Here is a 15,741-nt window from a genome sequence, read left to right as displayed (position 1 = left end):
TCTCATTATTTTATTTGTTTCTAGTCGAATAGAGACATATCCACCGACTTGTAAATGAACAATTTTGATCAATAAATTTGATATTTAATAAATAAATATATTTTTAACTTTAATTTTTAAAGTAAGGATATTCAGATTTGAATTCTGGATTTGGATTCATGTATCTTATTTCTAAGTCTGGATATCTATATTAGAATTTAAAGTTTTAAATATATTCTCTAAATTTATCATTAATTTATTATTGTATTAATATTTATTAATAAATCAATTTTATAATATTATATTTTCATTTTTATTATAGCATATCTATATTTGTATAAATTTAAAATTTAGAATTTAGAATTATTTTCAATATTTTATTTTTAATTTTAGTTTATTTTAATAATCTAGATCTAGATATCTATAATTATTTTAATATTTAAATTGATATTCATTAAACATGTATCCGAAAGCTATTATAGCTCTGAATAGTAACCAATCGTCTGCACTGCAGTGTCAATAGTAACAAAAAATTATATATATATTATATATTTATATTTTTTTTACTATTTGAACCGCGTCTTATTTATCCCATAATTGTCCCGTACATTAGCCTATATACAAATAGTGAAACACGATCTGATCCCTCCCACCTGTGTTTGCTAGGTTGTCAGAAATACGACATTCACCTGTAAGTAACAAGCTTGTCAGAAACTAAGTAACTAGCATGCATTGTCATATCAATCAAACTTATTGCAAAAACAATTCATACAAATAAACGTTAAATGGTTGACCAAGAAAAAAAACGATAAATGATTACAGACTTGTTACTTTATGAATGACGTTAACAAACGTTAACAACGTTCACGCAAAAGAAGTGAAACATAATAAACGAGTTTAATGAAATCTATAATATTAAAGTAGAATCATATTTATTTTTGACCCCTATACTACCTTTTTACTTACTACACTAGGTAATAACCCGCGCCTTGCGCGGGATGTGATTATTAGTTTCGTTATTTTTAATAAAAACACATTAAATCTGTTTAATATGGATATTGGTTCAGTTTTAACTTATTTTTTGGTTTATTCTGTTAGAATGTTTGATTTTTTAGTTTTTTTTGGTAAAAACCAAAAACTATTATTATTTGTTTATTTTTATGTTATAAATTTTAGATAATCGTCATCTCGAATCAATAGTTTCATATTATAGTTTGTAAACGGATAATAGTTCAAGAAAAAAAAAAAATTATTAAGACTAATCATTTCACTACAATTTGGTCGGTAGTGAAAGAAGCATTAAGAAAAAATATATTTCAACTTCCAGAAAAAAAATAGATACTTCAGTAGTGGTAAACACTTATAAAGTGCTCACCTCAAGGTGCACATGTATGTGTATGTAAAAGTATATAAAAATAAATGACAAATATATAAAGATATTGTTAATTAATATTAATGACATTTTTGTTCTAAATAATACATGAAAGATAAAATTAAAATTAATTAAAAATTAAAAGGCCTTGACATTAGTAAATTTTTTTATACAAAAAACTCAACTGTATCCATAAATAGTTGTGGGCACAGATCGAATATCAGAGTATTTGGAGGCATTCATGTCGATTCAATCTTTAGCCACTTGGATAGTCGGTGACTATGATAGTAGTCGGTGACTATGATATTCAAAATGATTTAGAATTTTAAAGAATATCCGATTTGATCCGTAAATAAAATTTAAAAAATAATTGAAAATTTAATAATAACGTTTTATTACAAAAATAAAATATTATTTACTTTTTAATTTTTAATACCTAATATAATAAATTTAATTTATAAAAATATTGTAAAACTTATATAAACTATAATATATATAACATATATATATATATATATATATATATATAAAATTCTGTACATATATGTATATATATGCATATAATAGATCGAATTTGATAATCGCTCCTAAAAATATTGGTATTTGTGATTTGCTTTTCTTTAATTGTAGTAGTTGATTTGCTTCGTAAAGTTACGGATATCCATATTTTTTGGTTCAATTCAAAAAGGATAACGAATTGAATCAAAACTTATAAATATTTTGCCCAACTTTATCGGTAAACAATAAAAATAATATATATATAGTTTAGCTTTTGATTCGTTATTTGTTTTGATTCGAACCGAAAAATCCAAAGTTTTATTGGAACCATGCATATGAGTTTTATATTCAAAAAAAATACAAAATATATAGTGTGAACATATTTATGAATATAGTGTAAACACATTTATGAATATAGTGTGAACGCGTTAACATATTTATTATCAAATTATTGTGAAGCTGCCACGTGTCTATTATAGTGTGAATGCATTTATTACAATGCTTCTCCTTTAATATATAAGGGATATACCACTCATTTCCAATAGAAATCGTTAACTTCATTAAGGGCATTTCCGTTATTTTAGACTTTTATGTGTATATTGGCTCTTGTTTATTGACTTTGAGTTTTTGAATGTAGGCCCAAATGTTATGGAAAATGACATATTGAATGTCTTTCTTCAGTAGGCCCTGTCTCTTAACAAAATGTTTAACGTAAACCCATTTTCCTAACAAATTTTATTAATACGTTATATAATATAGTTTACTAAATATTGAATCTAATCTAATGTTACTTAGTTAAAGCAAATCCTAAAAAATTGTATCTAACCCTCATAATGCATAAACCAAACCATATCAAAACATTTAGGTGTTGATTGTTTGAACTAGTTTTTAGTTTTAGAAGTTGATTGTTTGTGGTTTTTGCTTTAGTTTTTGGTTTTTGTTTTTGCAAAAACCATTTTTCATCCAATCAAGTTTTAGTTTTTAGTTTTTGTTTTTGTAGAAACCATTTGATTTGCCAATCAAGATTTCTAATAAATAGATTCTCTAAAATTTAGGGAAACTAGTTTTTGAAAAGTTTAACCAATTTGTGAAGAAAAACTAAAAACCAACTTTTGTGAGCTTTTAAAAGGAAAAACGAATTTTGATTATTTTTGGATAGAAACTACAACATTTAATCAATTAATAATTAATAAATAACATTTTCATAAAGATAAATAATCATACAATTTTTTGGTACATTAGCAATAATTTAAACAATAATGTGATATAACTTATTTGTGTTTAATATCTGTAAAATAAATTTATATAGTTTATAAATAATATTAATTAATTTTAAAACTTAGTTATTAATTTCTCTATATAAAATAATAGAATAATTTTAATAATTACTAGTCACATTAAAAATAACTAAAATTATAAAAACATAATATGTTTTAGTAATACAATATATTGTATTAGTCATGAAAAATAAAAATAGCCATTCAATTTTAAGAAAATAAATTTATATGAGAAATTTTATAATTAGTTTCAAAATTCTAAGTATTTTTATTTTTATATAATTTATAATATTTAAAAGAAATATTGCTATATAAGTTTATAAAATTAAAAATAATTTATATAAGAAAATTTCTAAGTAGTTTCAAACTTTTAAATATTTTTATTTTTTTGCAATTTATATAAATTTTATGATAAATATTTTAATATAATATAATTTTTAATAAAACTATAATAATTAAAACATGTTATTATATTTTAGTTTAAAATAATTATCACAATATTTTGATAATTTTAATTGTAAATATAAATATTTATTTCTATTTTGTTGTATTATTTCAAAGTAATTCATTAATTAATTTTTGCAAAAATAAAAAAAATACTGCAAAACCAAAAACCAAAATATAAATCTAAAAACCAAAAACCAAAAACCAAAAGCTGAAAACCAAAAACCAAAATCTAAAAACCAAAAACTAAAATCTAAAAATCAAAAACTAAAACTAAAAACTACTGAAACAATCATTTAGTTTTTAGTTTTTAGATTTTGGTTTTAGTTTTTAGATTTTGGTTTTTGATTTTTAAGATTTTGTTTTAGTTTTCAGTTTTTGGTTTTGGTTTTTACTTTTTAGTTTTGCAGTAATTTTAGTTTTTTTAAAAGATGACTTAGACATTTTTTATACAAAAAATAGCAATAACATATATAGAAATTACAAATAAAATATATCAAAAATAGTGATTGTTAATTAAAAATAAAAATACATTAAAATGTTTTAAAATTATTTTATTTTAAGTATTATATTAGAACAAAAGTAAAAATATCTATAAATGACGCAAAATTAAAATATTAAAATTTTGAAACTATGTATAAATTTTCTTTATAAATTACTTTTATTTTTTAAATCTTGAATTGCTATTATTTTTTTTAAATTACTATAATATTTTTAATTACTAAAACATTTTCTATTTTTATAGTTTTAGTTATTTTGAATGTGTCTAATAATTGTTATAATTATTCAATAATTTTATTTATAGAAATAGATAACTAATTCTTTACAATTAGTTATACTATATATAAATATCTAAATGATATTTTATGTACAAAAAGAAACAAATTCGTTTTTTCCTTTAAAAACCCACAAAAGTTGGTTTTTAGTTTTTATTCATAAATTGTTTAAAACTTTGAAAAACTAGTTTTCCTAAATTTTAGGGAATCTATTTGTTAAAAAACTTGATCGGCAAATCAAATGATTTTTACAAAAACAAAAACTAAAAGCTAAAACTTGATTAGAGAAAAAATGGTTTTTGAGAAAATTAAAACCAAAAACAAAAACAAAAACCAGAAACAATCATTACCTTAGTTAACTTCACCAAATGCAAAACATTAACTATAGATTATGTAGCGTATGAATGGTGACCAGGGAACGGTGAGGAATAATGCATTCCCTAACGTTCCTAAAAAAATCACCATTCACGAAGAATAATAATTCCCCCTCATTCCCTTTCATTCCTTTTTTTGTAGAAAATTTAAGAACAAAATTATCAATACTATTAAAAGGGAATGAGTCCTAAAAAATCTACTTAAAACAAGTCATAGTTTGACCATTTCATTTAACTAGAATTCCTATTATTTCTCATACTACTAACTTCATTATTCTTCATTAAAAACAAATTAGTCATAAAAATGATACTAACCTAATTCTCTACATATACATTTACACTATACACATTATTCCATCATAATTATTTTATGTTATTATTAAATAATGTCCACTCTATATTTGTAATGGTTACTTGTGATTTATTTAATAGTAAATACTTTTGGAAACTATAAACATAATACAATATCCATTGTAAAAAAAATTGCATATTTTACATAGATCAACCATTACTTTATACCAACCTTATTAACTAAACTAATCTCATTAACCATGTTATATATATGAACACTTCAACATTATCATTCATAAACTAAACGTTGTTTGTCACAACTTAATATTCCAAATTGGTTGTATTATTTAATACCAAACCAGTTCCTATACGAATCCATATGTATGATTATGGTGTACATAAAACCGGTTCGATCTTTCCATCTCCTATATTTTCAGAAAATGGCTATTTATCTTTGGTTCTGTTAAATATTTAGTCTAACCAATTATAAATCGATTAGTAATAACTTCTAAAAACTTTAAAAACACATTGTTATTTATTAACACTATATCGATACTTTAAAATAGGTTAGCAGTAGAATTGTGTTTTAGAACAAAATCTACTTATTTTAAAACATAATATTATTTTGAAAATAGTTTTGATACTATGTGTTATATTAAAATAGTTATATATATATTTTAAATAAATAATTATATACATAATTTATACTTTTGGTTAACTAAATTATTTATCAACCAAATAAAAATATTCGGGTAATTCAAGTTTTCGGGTTATCCGGTTTATAAATAGTATTTTTATGATATTTAATATTTTTAAATATATAATTTTTATTTAAAAATTCAGGCACTCATTTGGTTCTCGGTTTGGTTTCAATTTTTCAGTCATAGATATATGGTTTGTTCTATTATTTATGCAATTCAGTTCAATTTTGGTTTTTCAGTTTAGTACGGATTGGTCTGTATTTTTGGATAAATATGCTCAAACTTATACATTATCTTATATAGAAATTTGTTTTAAATATATTTAATTACAAAAAAAAACCTGCGCTTTTCAAGCGCGGATCAAAATCTAGTTCCTTGTTAAATTTGATAAGGAACAACCATTCCTTTTCATTCCTGATATTTTGTTCCTGTACATTCCTTTTTTATTTGTTCCTCTTGATTCCCGAATGGTCACCAGTCAGATCCGTAATCTATACCCCCAAACATACCTAAACTAAACCATAACAATAGTGTAGTGTTCGTCTCCCTAACCCTAAACCCCAACAATCCAACCCCTAAAAAGTTTTTTTTTATATCATTTACCAATTAGTAAAAATTTCATGAAACTGCTGTCAACAATATTTTTGATAATATCTTATTTTTAAAGTATATTCCAAAATTCAGATAGTAGTTGTGGTAGATGTCGATTTAAATTAGAAAAAAAAATCAAATGCTTATTTTTTAAAGTTTTGGACTAACAACTTGTGGATAATTTAAGAATTCGGTTCCAATGGTATATTCCAAATTTGTTACGAGCTGTTAAGTTATCTGATTTTATGCATAAAAAATAATATCTGACTATTCATTAAAATCCTTGAGAATGCATTAAATCGTTTAGCTTGGCCATGAAGTATACGTAATAACTACACAAATATTTTGTTCCTGTAAAACGTAGATGTTATAAAGATATCTGTACCAACCGAATTGTAAATATTGCTAAGATATGTAAAATTTTGCTAACAATATATATTTAAATATTTTTGCTTGATCACTACTCTAGGGATTTTCTAAACTGAATCCGAATACACTAGAGATGTAGTTTAAGCGTCAGTTAGAAACCATCGACTAAACTACTGCTATATAAATACCCATAGCGTGCCAAAGTTTTCTCACATCTATTGACAGCTACATTAACTACAAAAAAAAAACTAAAATGTCTTCGAAAATGAAAGTGACCTCTTTGAAAGATGTGAAACCCATCAAAAGTGATTGGAAAGTGCATATGAAAGTGTTGCATACTTGGAAGCAGTTCAACGCAGTGCATGGAGTCACCCTTGAGATCGTGCTATCCGATGAAAATGTGAGTTTTTTGGTTATACGTGTTATGTAAAATTTGGTATTAGGAAACAACAATTGTCTAAATTTGATATTTGCTCATCTATAAAATATGAGAAAGCCATTTTATAGTGACTTAACTTTTGGTATCACCATGATCTCCCTTTTGGTGATGGTAAATGTTCACTTCCAACGTATTTGTCCGGATCCAAATTTATTGTAGCTGTCAAATGTAAAATTCAAACACATATTAATAAACTAATCATGCTATATTCATATGGAAATTAGGGTTTATATTAATGTAAAAGAAGACAAAGTATCTGGAAATAACTTCTCTTTTATTTTAAAAACTTGTTGTTCTCCATAGAAGAATGAAACCCATAATCTTTGTAGTTGGAATATTAATACTTTCTCCAAAAGTATATTATTCCTGAAAGGAAAAAAAAAATTAACCCTTTTTAACAAAACAACACTTAAACACTGATTCTAGAGCTGCAAATAATAACTTCAACATTAGATAGAATTTGTCAAAAGAATCTTACGCTTTCTTGCCACTGTTATTTGGCTTTTGTTTTCCAGAATTTTTTTTTAATCAATTTTAAAACGATCAGATTTTTATTAACAACGATAGATCAAAAAGAAAGCCGTGAAATCAGATTTACCTTTTTGTGGTTTTTCAAATCTTCTTAGGACTTTGTCAAAGAGAGCTGAAAAGGTGAAGTTCGTTTAACCATCTTTTTGTGGTTTTTCAAATCTTCTTAGATCTTTATCTCTTTTAAAATAAAAAGTTAGAGAAAATCACCTAAATAGATCGGAAAAGGTGAAGTCCTCTGTGGATCTACCAAGTTTAGATCGTCAGGAAGGTTTCCAGCTAATCTTAAAAAAATGGGTAGTTCTTTGATTTGCTACCATTGATTTTCACCTCTACAAGCAGTCGTTTCCATCTTTACCACCACAAGTAAGCCGCAACCGTTCATATCATGAGTTCTCTAACTTCAATTAAAAGTTTTGCCATGGAAATCGTCTTCCGTAAAGAAACATCCGAACTAAGCCGAAACCAAACCAAGAACCAAACAGGTATCCTAATATATAACACTATTAATTATATATACATATAACATAGCTAAAAATATATTTATAATTAAAAAATCTACTATAAAAACCAAAAGTTTGGAAAATAACTAAATTATTATAAAATATCCGAACTACCCGAAAATATCCGAAATCCGAAACTATCCGGATAGTATTATCCGAAATATCCAAAGTAATCTGAAATATCTATTTTTTTTTAATCTAAATCATCCTTATTTTTTTTTAATATTAAACCCTAAATAACCAATATTTTGCTTGAACTATACGAACTACCCGAACCGGAACCAAAACCAAATGAGAACCGCTTTTTTGGGTATTTTCCGGTTCCTAATTTTACTATCGGAAACGTACTGAAATCGAAACTATTCGAACCAAATTGAACCGAAAATATGTCAAGTAATAAATGAATCCTCTAACCCCCTACCCGAACTACCCGATACCCGAAATACCCTAATCGAACCGAATCGAAACCCAAAATGCCCATGCCTAAATGTAAATATCAATATATAGTTTGTATTTTATATGATATGTAGTTTAATTAAATGATATATATATATATATTAATATAAACACTTATTAAATAAGACTTCTTACTCATGTGATTTATAACTATTTATATCTTATTATAACAAAAAAATTAAACCATTGATAACAAAAATTTGTTTAAAACTTTAACATTTTAGTAATTTATACTCGTTTTTAAGAATTCAAAATAAAACATATACAAAAAAATCAAATTTTTTATTATATGGTTAATGCAATTGTGTAATTTATTTTAATAACAAAAATTTAAACAAAAATGATTGAGTGGATACAAATTGTTAGCAAATCTTTGTTATTGAAAATCATTAATTGCATATATATATATATATATATATATCTTAATAACATTAGGTAATTTCATATCTTTTATTTAAAGAAAAAATGAAAAATAACATTTAACACTAATAAATGATTTTATAATGAGTTTAATGAAAACTATAGTTTATATTTAGATGAACCAACTTACTTTTCTAAGGATTCACAAAAATCATTCTCATGATGACACGTGTCATGTTTCTAATGTTGTAATGCTTCTCTTTTAATATATAGGGGATTTAGTCTTAATATGTAACAGATACAACACCTAATGTGTCCAAATATATCAAGCAATAGTCTTAACTGCAGGATGAGTGCTCGTTCACCCGAATAGAGACTTCCCTCTATATAGGATTCATGCATGAGCAGGGGCAAACCCAAGAAATTTTTTATGCGGGGACATAGTGTTGGTAAATTTGGTCAAAATACAAAATATTAAAAAAGAAATGTCAATGAAGGGATTCGACCCAAGGTTTGTGGGTTCATAGACTAGCTTTCAAGCCAAATTAGCTAGTGTCGTTTAATAACTACAGCTTGCAAAGTTCAATTTAGTACATTTTTTGTGGTGTCAAATGAACCCCATAGGTTTCCACGCACTGCCTATATAATGCTTTATCTAGGCACTAGGCTCAGCTCAACTTGATAAATTGGATGTTTTGGCCAGGAAACAATCTTTGATGAAAAATGTGGATTGTCCTTATGATAATTTTTTTATGATAGTTTAAGAACTTGTTTTCAAGTGTTGTTCCAAAATTTAGTTCTTAAGACATAGTAAAAGAAACAACATGATTCATAACACTTGAACAACCAAAACATAGTTAAAAGGTTTGAGTAGATCATATATAAGCTGAGTTCAATCGTTATCTTCTATTTCTTTGATGGTTTTTCTGGTGGCATATTGGATGGCTTGTGCATTGATGATAGCTATTAGCTTCTATTTTCGTTTCTTATCTTGTATTCTGACATATCATTTAAAAAATTATTTGTCTTAGGTTTTCGAAAGCATAAGCTTAAAATTCATTTATATATTTATACATACATAAGAGATCTTCTCCGGTTCGGATACAGAAAAACATGTAATTTAGTCTTCGAATGGCATGCAGATCATAAAAACGCAGATCAAACAGAAAACGAAGATCAAGCAGAACAAATGTAGATCAAATTTGTATGACGTATATTAAGTTTTACGTTTTCTCCACGGTTAGATGCCATATCTATAAATTTAAAAATAATATTAGTTCAATTATATGAACATAGATATAAAAAACTGATAAAACTAATTAAACATAAGATTAAAATAATGCATGTGTTATAATGCGTATAATAATCATTTTAAAATAATAATTAATTATAAAAATATTTAAATTTATAATTATATGCAAATAATACATGCAATATAAATAACATGCATAAATTAATTAAATTAATATATATATATATATATAATTTATATATATATATATTATATTTACATATATTTAAAGAATTATATGAAAGTTATATAAATAGTACAAATAACTAATATTTAAATTCATTAAATCCGGATATCCATAGGAAACGAAAAAATCACAAATATTAATATTTTTAAGAATGGATATCCGATCCGTTATATGCATATATATACATATATTTACAGAATTATATAAAAGTTATATAAATTTTATATTTTATATAAGTTTTACAATATTTTATTTACTGAATCAGTAAATTATTTATTAGAATTTTAAAAGTAAATGTTTTTTTTCTTATAAAATAGTATTATTTTATATTATTTTATAATATTTTATAATATTTTATAATATTTTATATTATTTATATTATTTTTTCTTTTAATTTATTTTCTAATATATTTTTATTTTTTTGGATCAAAGCGAAACATAATTGATTATTCGGACGAAACAAATTGGATCATCCGGATATCCGATATGTGTTCACCCCTATTTTGAATATGTATATTATATATATATAAGTGTTTATCAAATTTAATAATATTATTTATATATATAATACGTCATTTTAATTATTTGTATAAGAAAATTCATCTTAAATTCTTTATAAACAAAAAACTTACACTTAAAGATGAATTTTAATTTGTTTTTTTCTTTTTTTTTAACTCGAAGAATTTTAATTTGTGAAGGAAAGAAAAAAGTAATATGAAATATTGATAACTAAAGGAGAAAAAGTAGTTGTCAAAAAAAAAAAAAAATCAAAGACAACACTTCATTAGGCTCCTGTGTCCACTTATTCCTATTACCTGCAGATTAGTTTTTTATCACATGAATTTTCCTGTATGCAGTTTTCTTAATTTTTTAATATTATAATTTCTTCTGCATTTTTAATGTTGATTGAAGACAAAATGCAGATCAATCTGCATATTAATTTTTCCTGCATTTGTACTGCATTTACTCTGCACTACATTCATACTCTGCACTATTAATTTAGAAAACATGTATTTAGGCCTGGGATTTTTATCCATAACCGAATACCCGAACCGGAACCGACCCGAAATGAACCGGTTCGGTTCGGTTTCGGTCCTAGACAATTTATCCGATGGATATTAGTGTTAATTATCCATGGGTATCGGTTCGGTTTCGGTTTTTACCCGAAACCGAACGGGTACCCGTTTAACCCGAATTCTATGTTTAAAAAACATAGATTTGTATCTTCTGAGGGTCGAACCCGGGTTGGATAGGCAAAGCAACAACTGTTATACCACTAGACTAGTTCAACTTTGTTGTATTTAATACATGTTACTAATATATATACGATTTTTATTTACTTTTCCTTAAAAAAATAAAATTAATAAATAAAAAACTGGTATATAATTATTTTATTTTGCAAATATTTATATAATTCACATAAGAAACGGGTATCCGGAACCGACCCGAAACCGGTAGTACCCGATCCGAAATCCGAACCGAAATCTACTAAGTACTCATTGGGTATAGAATTCATTTATCCGAAAAACCCGGACCCGATCGGTTCCTATCCGAACCCGAACCGAATATCCGAAATCCCAGTCCTACATGTATTGTACTGAATTTCGCTTTCTTCTTTTCTCCAATATCCAAGTCGCATTCGTCGTGTGCCGTTGTTTCATGGGTTTTTAGTAATTAATCCCCCCAACTAATGATTTTTAGTAAAAAATCTCCTCAACTATTTATCTTGTGTTTTATCCCCTAAAGTTATATTCCGTTAGATTTTAATACCCTCCATCCACTTTGTCGTGATATAGTAACAGACTCCGTTTAATCAAAACGTAGCGTTTCATTAAGAGTAAAAAACAACATGTTTTCTCTTTGAAACACAAGTCAGTCTTCACGAGGAAAAAAATCCCAATTTCGAAAACTTAGGGTTCATCAACAGAGAGAAGAAGACGATTGAAGTTAAGGTAAATATGGTCGATTTTCTTTATTTAGTGTCGTATGTAGGTCAATTTCTCCATATTAGATTTCGATTTCTTTGATTTTGATTTTTTTCTTGTTGTGTGAAGTTTGTGCTAGTGTGGGTGAAGAAGTTTTGGACAGCCATAATCGATGGATTTAGGACCAGGAATACCACGGAACTGCCAATGTGGAGCCTTAACGATAGTGTTAACATCGGGAACAAGCCGCAATCCAGGGAGAAAATTTTATCGTTGTGGAGCGATTTCAGGTCCAAATCACGTCTTTAAGTGGCTCGACGAAGCACATATTGAAGAATTTGATGTGTTGGCAAGCAAACAAACCATGATTATTAACGATCTGGTACAGATAAAGAAGGACATTGTTGAGCTGAAAAATGATCTTGGTGAGATCATTCAAGTGATTGAGCAAATCAGAACTAAGCTTTAGATGTCGTGTCTTTTTCGAAGATGTCTACTAACTTTTAGAAGTGTTATTTGGGGTGGGGTTTGTATGATGGGTGTTTCGGGTTTGTAGAATAGTTGTTTTGAGTTATGATGTCTTGTTTGTTTCAGATTATGTTTCAGATTATGTTTTCGGATTATGTGACTTTGCGTCTGGTTTTTAATATATCTTGGTTGTGTTATGTCTTTTGACTTGTTTGAGTTATGTCCTTTGTTGAATTATATGCCTTTTAAGGCTTTGTAGATGTCTAATATATAAGACATAAGATCAATAGAGTGCCTAAAAGTACTTGTTAACATCCAAAAAGCAAGAATAATAGCATCAGTTAACATGATAACATCCAAAAGCAAGTATACTAACACGTTAACATAAAAAAAAAAGCTAGAAACATGTAGACACCAAATGCAAAACACTACTCCACATTTGTGTCTTCTATGGTCTTTTGTTTCTTCGATGGTCTTCCACGAGGCTGATTAGAGGGCTTGGTCACCGGCTCTAGTCTACATTTACGCTTGTTATGTCCGGTTTGTTGACAGTTGCTACATGTCTACAATATAAAATAAGTAAATCAATACACATCTATAGAATAAATTGATTCAGTCACAATATCTTTTACCATGACAGTTTTCGCATGAAAGGATGGAAAGAGTGGAACGGGCTTTGGTGGTTTAGGCACAATCTCTTGTTCACATGTCCATATATTATGACCCGTTTGTAAGCAGTTGCTACATGTCTGGATCATAAATAAAATATTTTAGAAGCATCAAAAATGAATTATTACAGAGAGAAATATATAGATTGATTACCACAATAGCTTTTTGAGAATTTTGAGAAGTCTGAGAAGCTGCCTCGGATGGATCTCTCACTCGGTCATTGTTCTTAGGTCTTCCTGACATGATCCTGTCCAGTGGAGGCATGACTACAACATCACTATGAGTTTCCCACAGTTCCATACCATTCACAGGAAACATAAGTGAGCTGTAACAAAGCTTCCATTTCTCCACAGAAAACCAATCTAAAACCACTGTCTCAGGAAGCTTTGTCTCCTTATACTCAGCCCACAATGCACACATAATGTGACAACAGGGAATACCACTCACATCGTACTCTCTGCAAGAGCAACTAGTCTTATCTCGAACATGCACCACATACTTGTTTTTCCCATGATCAACTTCATAAATACCTCTTCCATTAGACAGTGGTTGACACCACTTTAAACTCTTTTTCTGCTTCTCTATTGTTGCCAATGCCTTAGGTGTGACCAGGCTTGTTACAGACTCCATCTCTTTAATCTTAACCAAGTTACTTGCCATGATATGGCGCCTTATGTCTTCAAGCAAGCCAACAATAGGTTTCTCTCGAGCGTCTTTTAGGACAGCATTATAGCTTTCACTGATGTTGTTTTCAACAGAAACAGACTTTGGTATGTCACTAAAAAATGCCCTGAAATGATGTAAACAGAGAAATAAGCAAGGCAACAATCACCAAAATAAAAATCAAGAGATAAAAAAACCTCACCGAGACCAATTTGAGCCGACAGTCCTCTTCAATTCTTCATAAGCCTCAGGTCTAATGGTTTTTATCTTCTCAAGCTGTTTTGTAAACACTGGTTCATTGTATGCACGTGCACACTTCCAAAACGCTTTGTGTAAGAGGTCCCATTTGCTTGTACCTTTTCTGCAAATTGGCAAAAATGTGTCTAGCACACATCCTATGTTCTGCGTCGGGCAACACGTTTTTGATTGCATAAATCAGTCCCTTTTGCTGATCTGAAGAAAGTGCCACGCCATTACCATCTTCCAAACCCAAGTCTTCTCGCAATAGATCCATAAACCACTCCCAATAGACTTTGTTTTCCACTGGTACAATCGCCCATCCAATGATATACATTGCATCATTTGGGTCTTTTCCCACAGCAGTCAAAAGTTGTCCTTTCATTCGGCTTTTTAGGAATGTACCATCCAAATGGATAACTCTACGACATGCACTCTTCCAGCCATTTTTATGAGATGCAAAACATGTGTAGAACTTCTCAAAAACTCTATCTTTTGTACCTAATATCACCGTAGATCCAAGATTAGTTTTCCTCAGCTTCTCAACGTAGTCATACATTCTTGTAAACTGCTCAGCATATTCATCACTGACAATGTGCTTCATAATCTGTCTTGCGCTTTGACACTTCGTTTTTGTTACCCGAAGCCCAGCCATTCCTAATCTTTGTTGAATTTGTTCCGCTGAGAGCTTAGGATTGGTCCTAAACTCGTTGATATAATCAGCAGCTATCTTTGGTGCACTGTAGAGGTCAACAACTCCAGTAGGATAACAGCTATGTGTTCCTTCCATTGTTCTCACTACCATTTTGTCTGAGCGGCTGTTTATTGATGCATATAGACGCCATTTGCAACTGTCTTGAACACATACAGCCTGTATTTTCTTCTTCTCACACTTCGGAAAGTGAATATTCAGCTTCTTTCTCACAACATATTTCTCTATTGTTGCCTTACACTTTTCCTTCGAAACAAACTCCTGACCTACATAAAAGTCTATCCTGTCATTATCACCCTCCCCTTCTGAACCATCACTCTCCATGTAATCGTGACGGTAAAAATCATACGCTTCATCATCATCTTGTGGTTCCTCTTCTTCTTCCACTTCTCCAACAAGTACATCATCAAGAACAAGATCATCTTCTCTAACCACATAAAGATTCATCGACTCTATCTCATGTGAAATCCTAATCATCTCTATAACATTACCATCATCATACAACTCCATACGATTGTCGTCAACAACACCAGATGAAAAATAAGAGAACTTACTCATATTTTCTGAAAACCCAGAATCCAGCACCATTTTTTTCAACATTCTCAGACTTGGTTGCTCAAAATCAACACGA

The 15,741-nt window shown here is 27.9% G+C and overlaps 1 protein-coding gene and 2 long non-coding RNA genes across 3 annotated transcripts; 1 reads left to right on the top strand and 2 right to left on the bottom strand.

Moving 5' to 3' along the window:
* Positions 1-6,835: 6,835 nt before the first annotated feature.
* LOC103841035 lies at positions 6,836-7,934 on the bottom strand. The gene is made up of 2 exons (XR_004451897.1): positions 7,850-7,934; positions 6,836-7,754 (listed from the first exon to the last, which is right to left on the bottom strand). It is a non-coding gene; the product is annotated as an uncharacterized LOC103841035 (long non-coding RNA).
* A 1,389-nt stretch (positions 7,935-9,323) lies between these two features.
* On the top strand, positions 9,324-11,775 carry LOC117128556. Its single transcript, XR_004451919.1, has 2 exons — positions 9,324-9,559; positions 9,764-11,775. It is a non-coding gene; the product is annotated as an uncharacterized LOC117128556 (long non-coding RNA).
* A 1,482-nt stretch (positions 11,776-13,257) lies between these two features.
* LOC103841103 lies at positions 13,258-15,698 on the bottom strand. Its single transcript, XM_009117615.3, has 4 exons — positions 14,518-15,698; positions 13,652-14,288; positions 13,462-13,578; positions 13,258-13,392 (listed from the first exon to the last, which is right to left on the bottom strand). Exons 1-4 carry the CDS (start codon positions 15,696-15,698, stop codon positions 13,258-13,260), a joined length of 2,070 nt encoding a protein of 689 aa, XP_009115863.1.
* Positions 15,699-15,741: the final 43 nt, after the last annotated feature.

This window comes from Brassica rapa, chromosome A09, assembly GCF_000309985.2.
Source record: "Brassica rapa cultivar Chiifu-401-42 chromosome A09, CAAS_Brap_v3.01, whole genome shotgun sequence".
NCBI lineage: Eukaryota > Viridiplantae > Streptophyta > Magnoliopsida > Brassicales > Brassicaceae > Brassica > Brassica rapa.
The sequence above is the reverse complement of the archived record's forward strand: the minus strand, read 5'-3'. Positions and strand labels throughout refer to the sequence as shown.

Excerpts from the sequence above, each read along its gene's own strand:
- LOC103841103 (XM_009117615.3), bottom strand. The coding sequence starts at position 15,698 with ATGGTGCTGGATTCTGGGTTTTCAGAAAATATGAGTAAGTTCTCTTAT. Across the intron at positions 13,579-13,651 it reads ATTCTCAAAAAGCTATTGTG|ACATGTAGCAACTGCTTACA; the intron begins GTAATCAATCTA and ends TTTATGATCCAG. Across the intron at positions 13,393-13,461 it reads TTCATGCGAAAACTGTCATG|ACATGTAGCAACTGTCAACA; the intron begins GTAAAAGATATT and ends TTTATATTGTAG.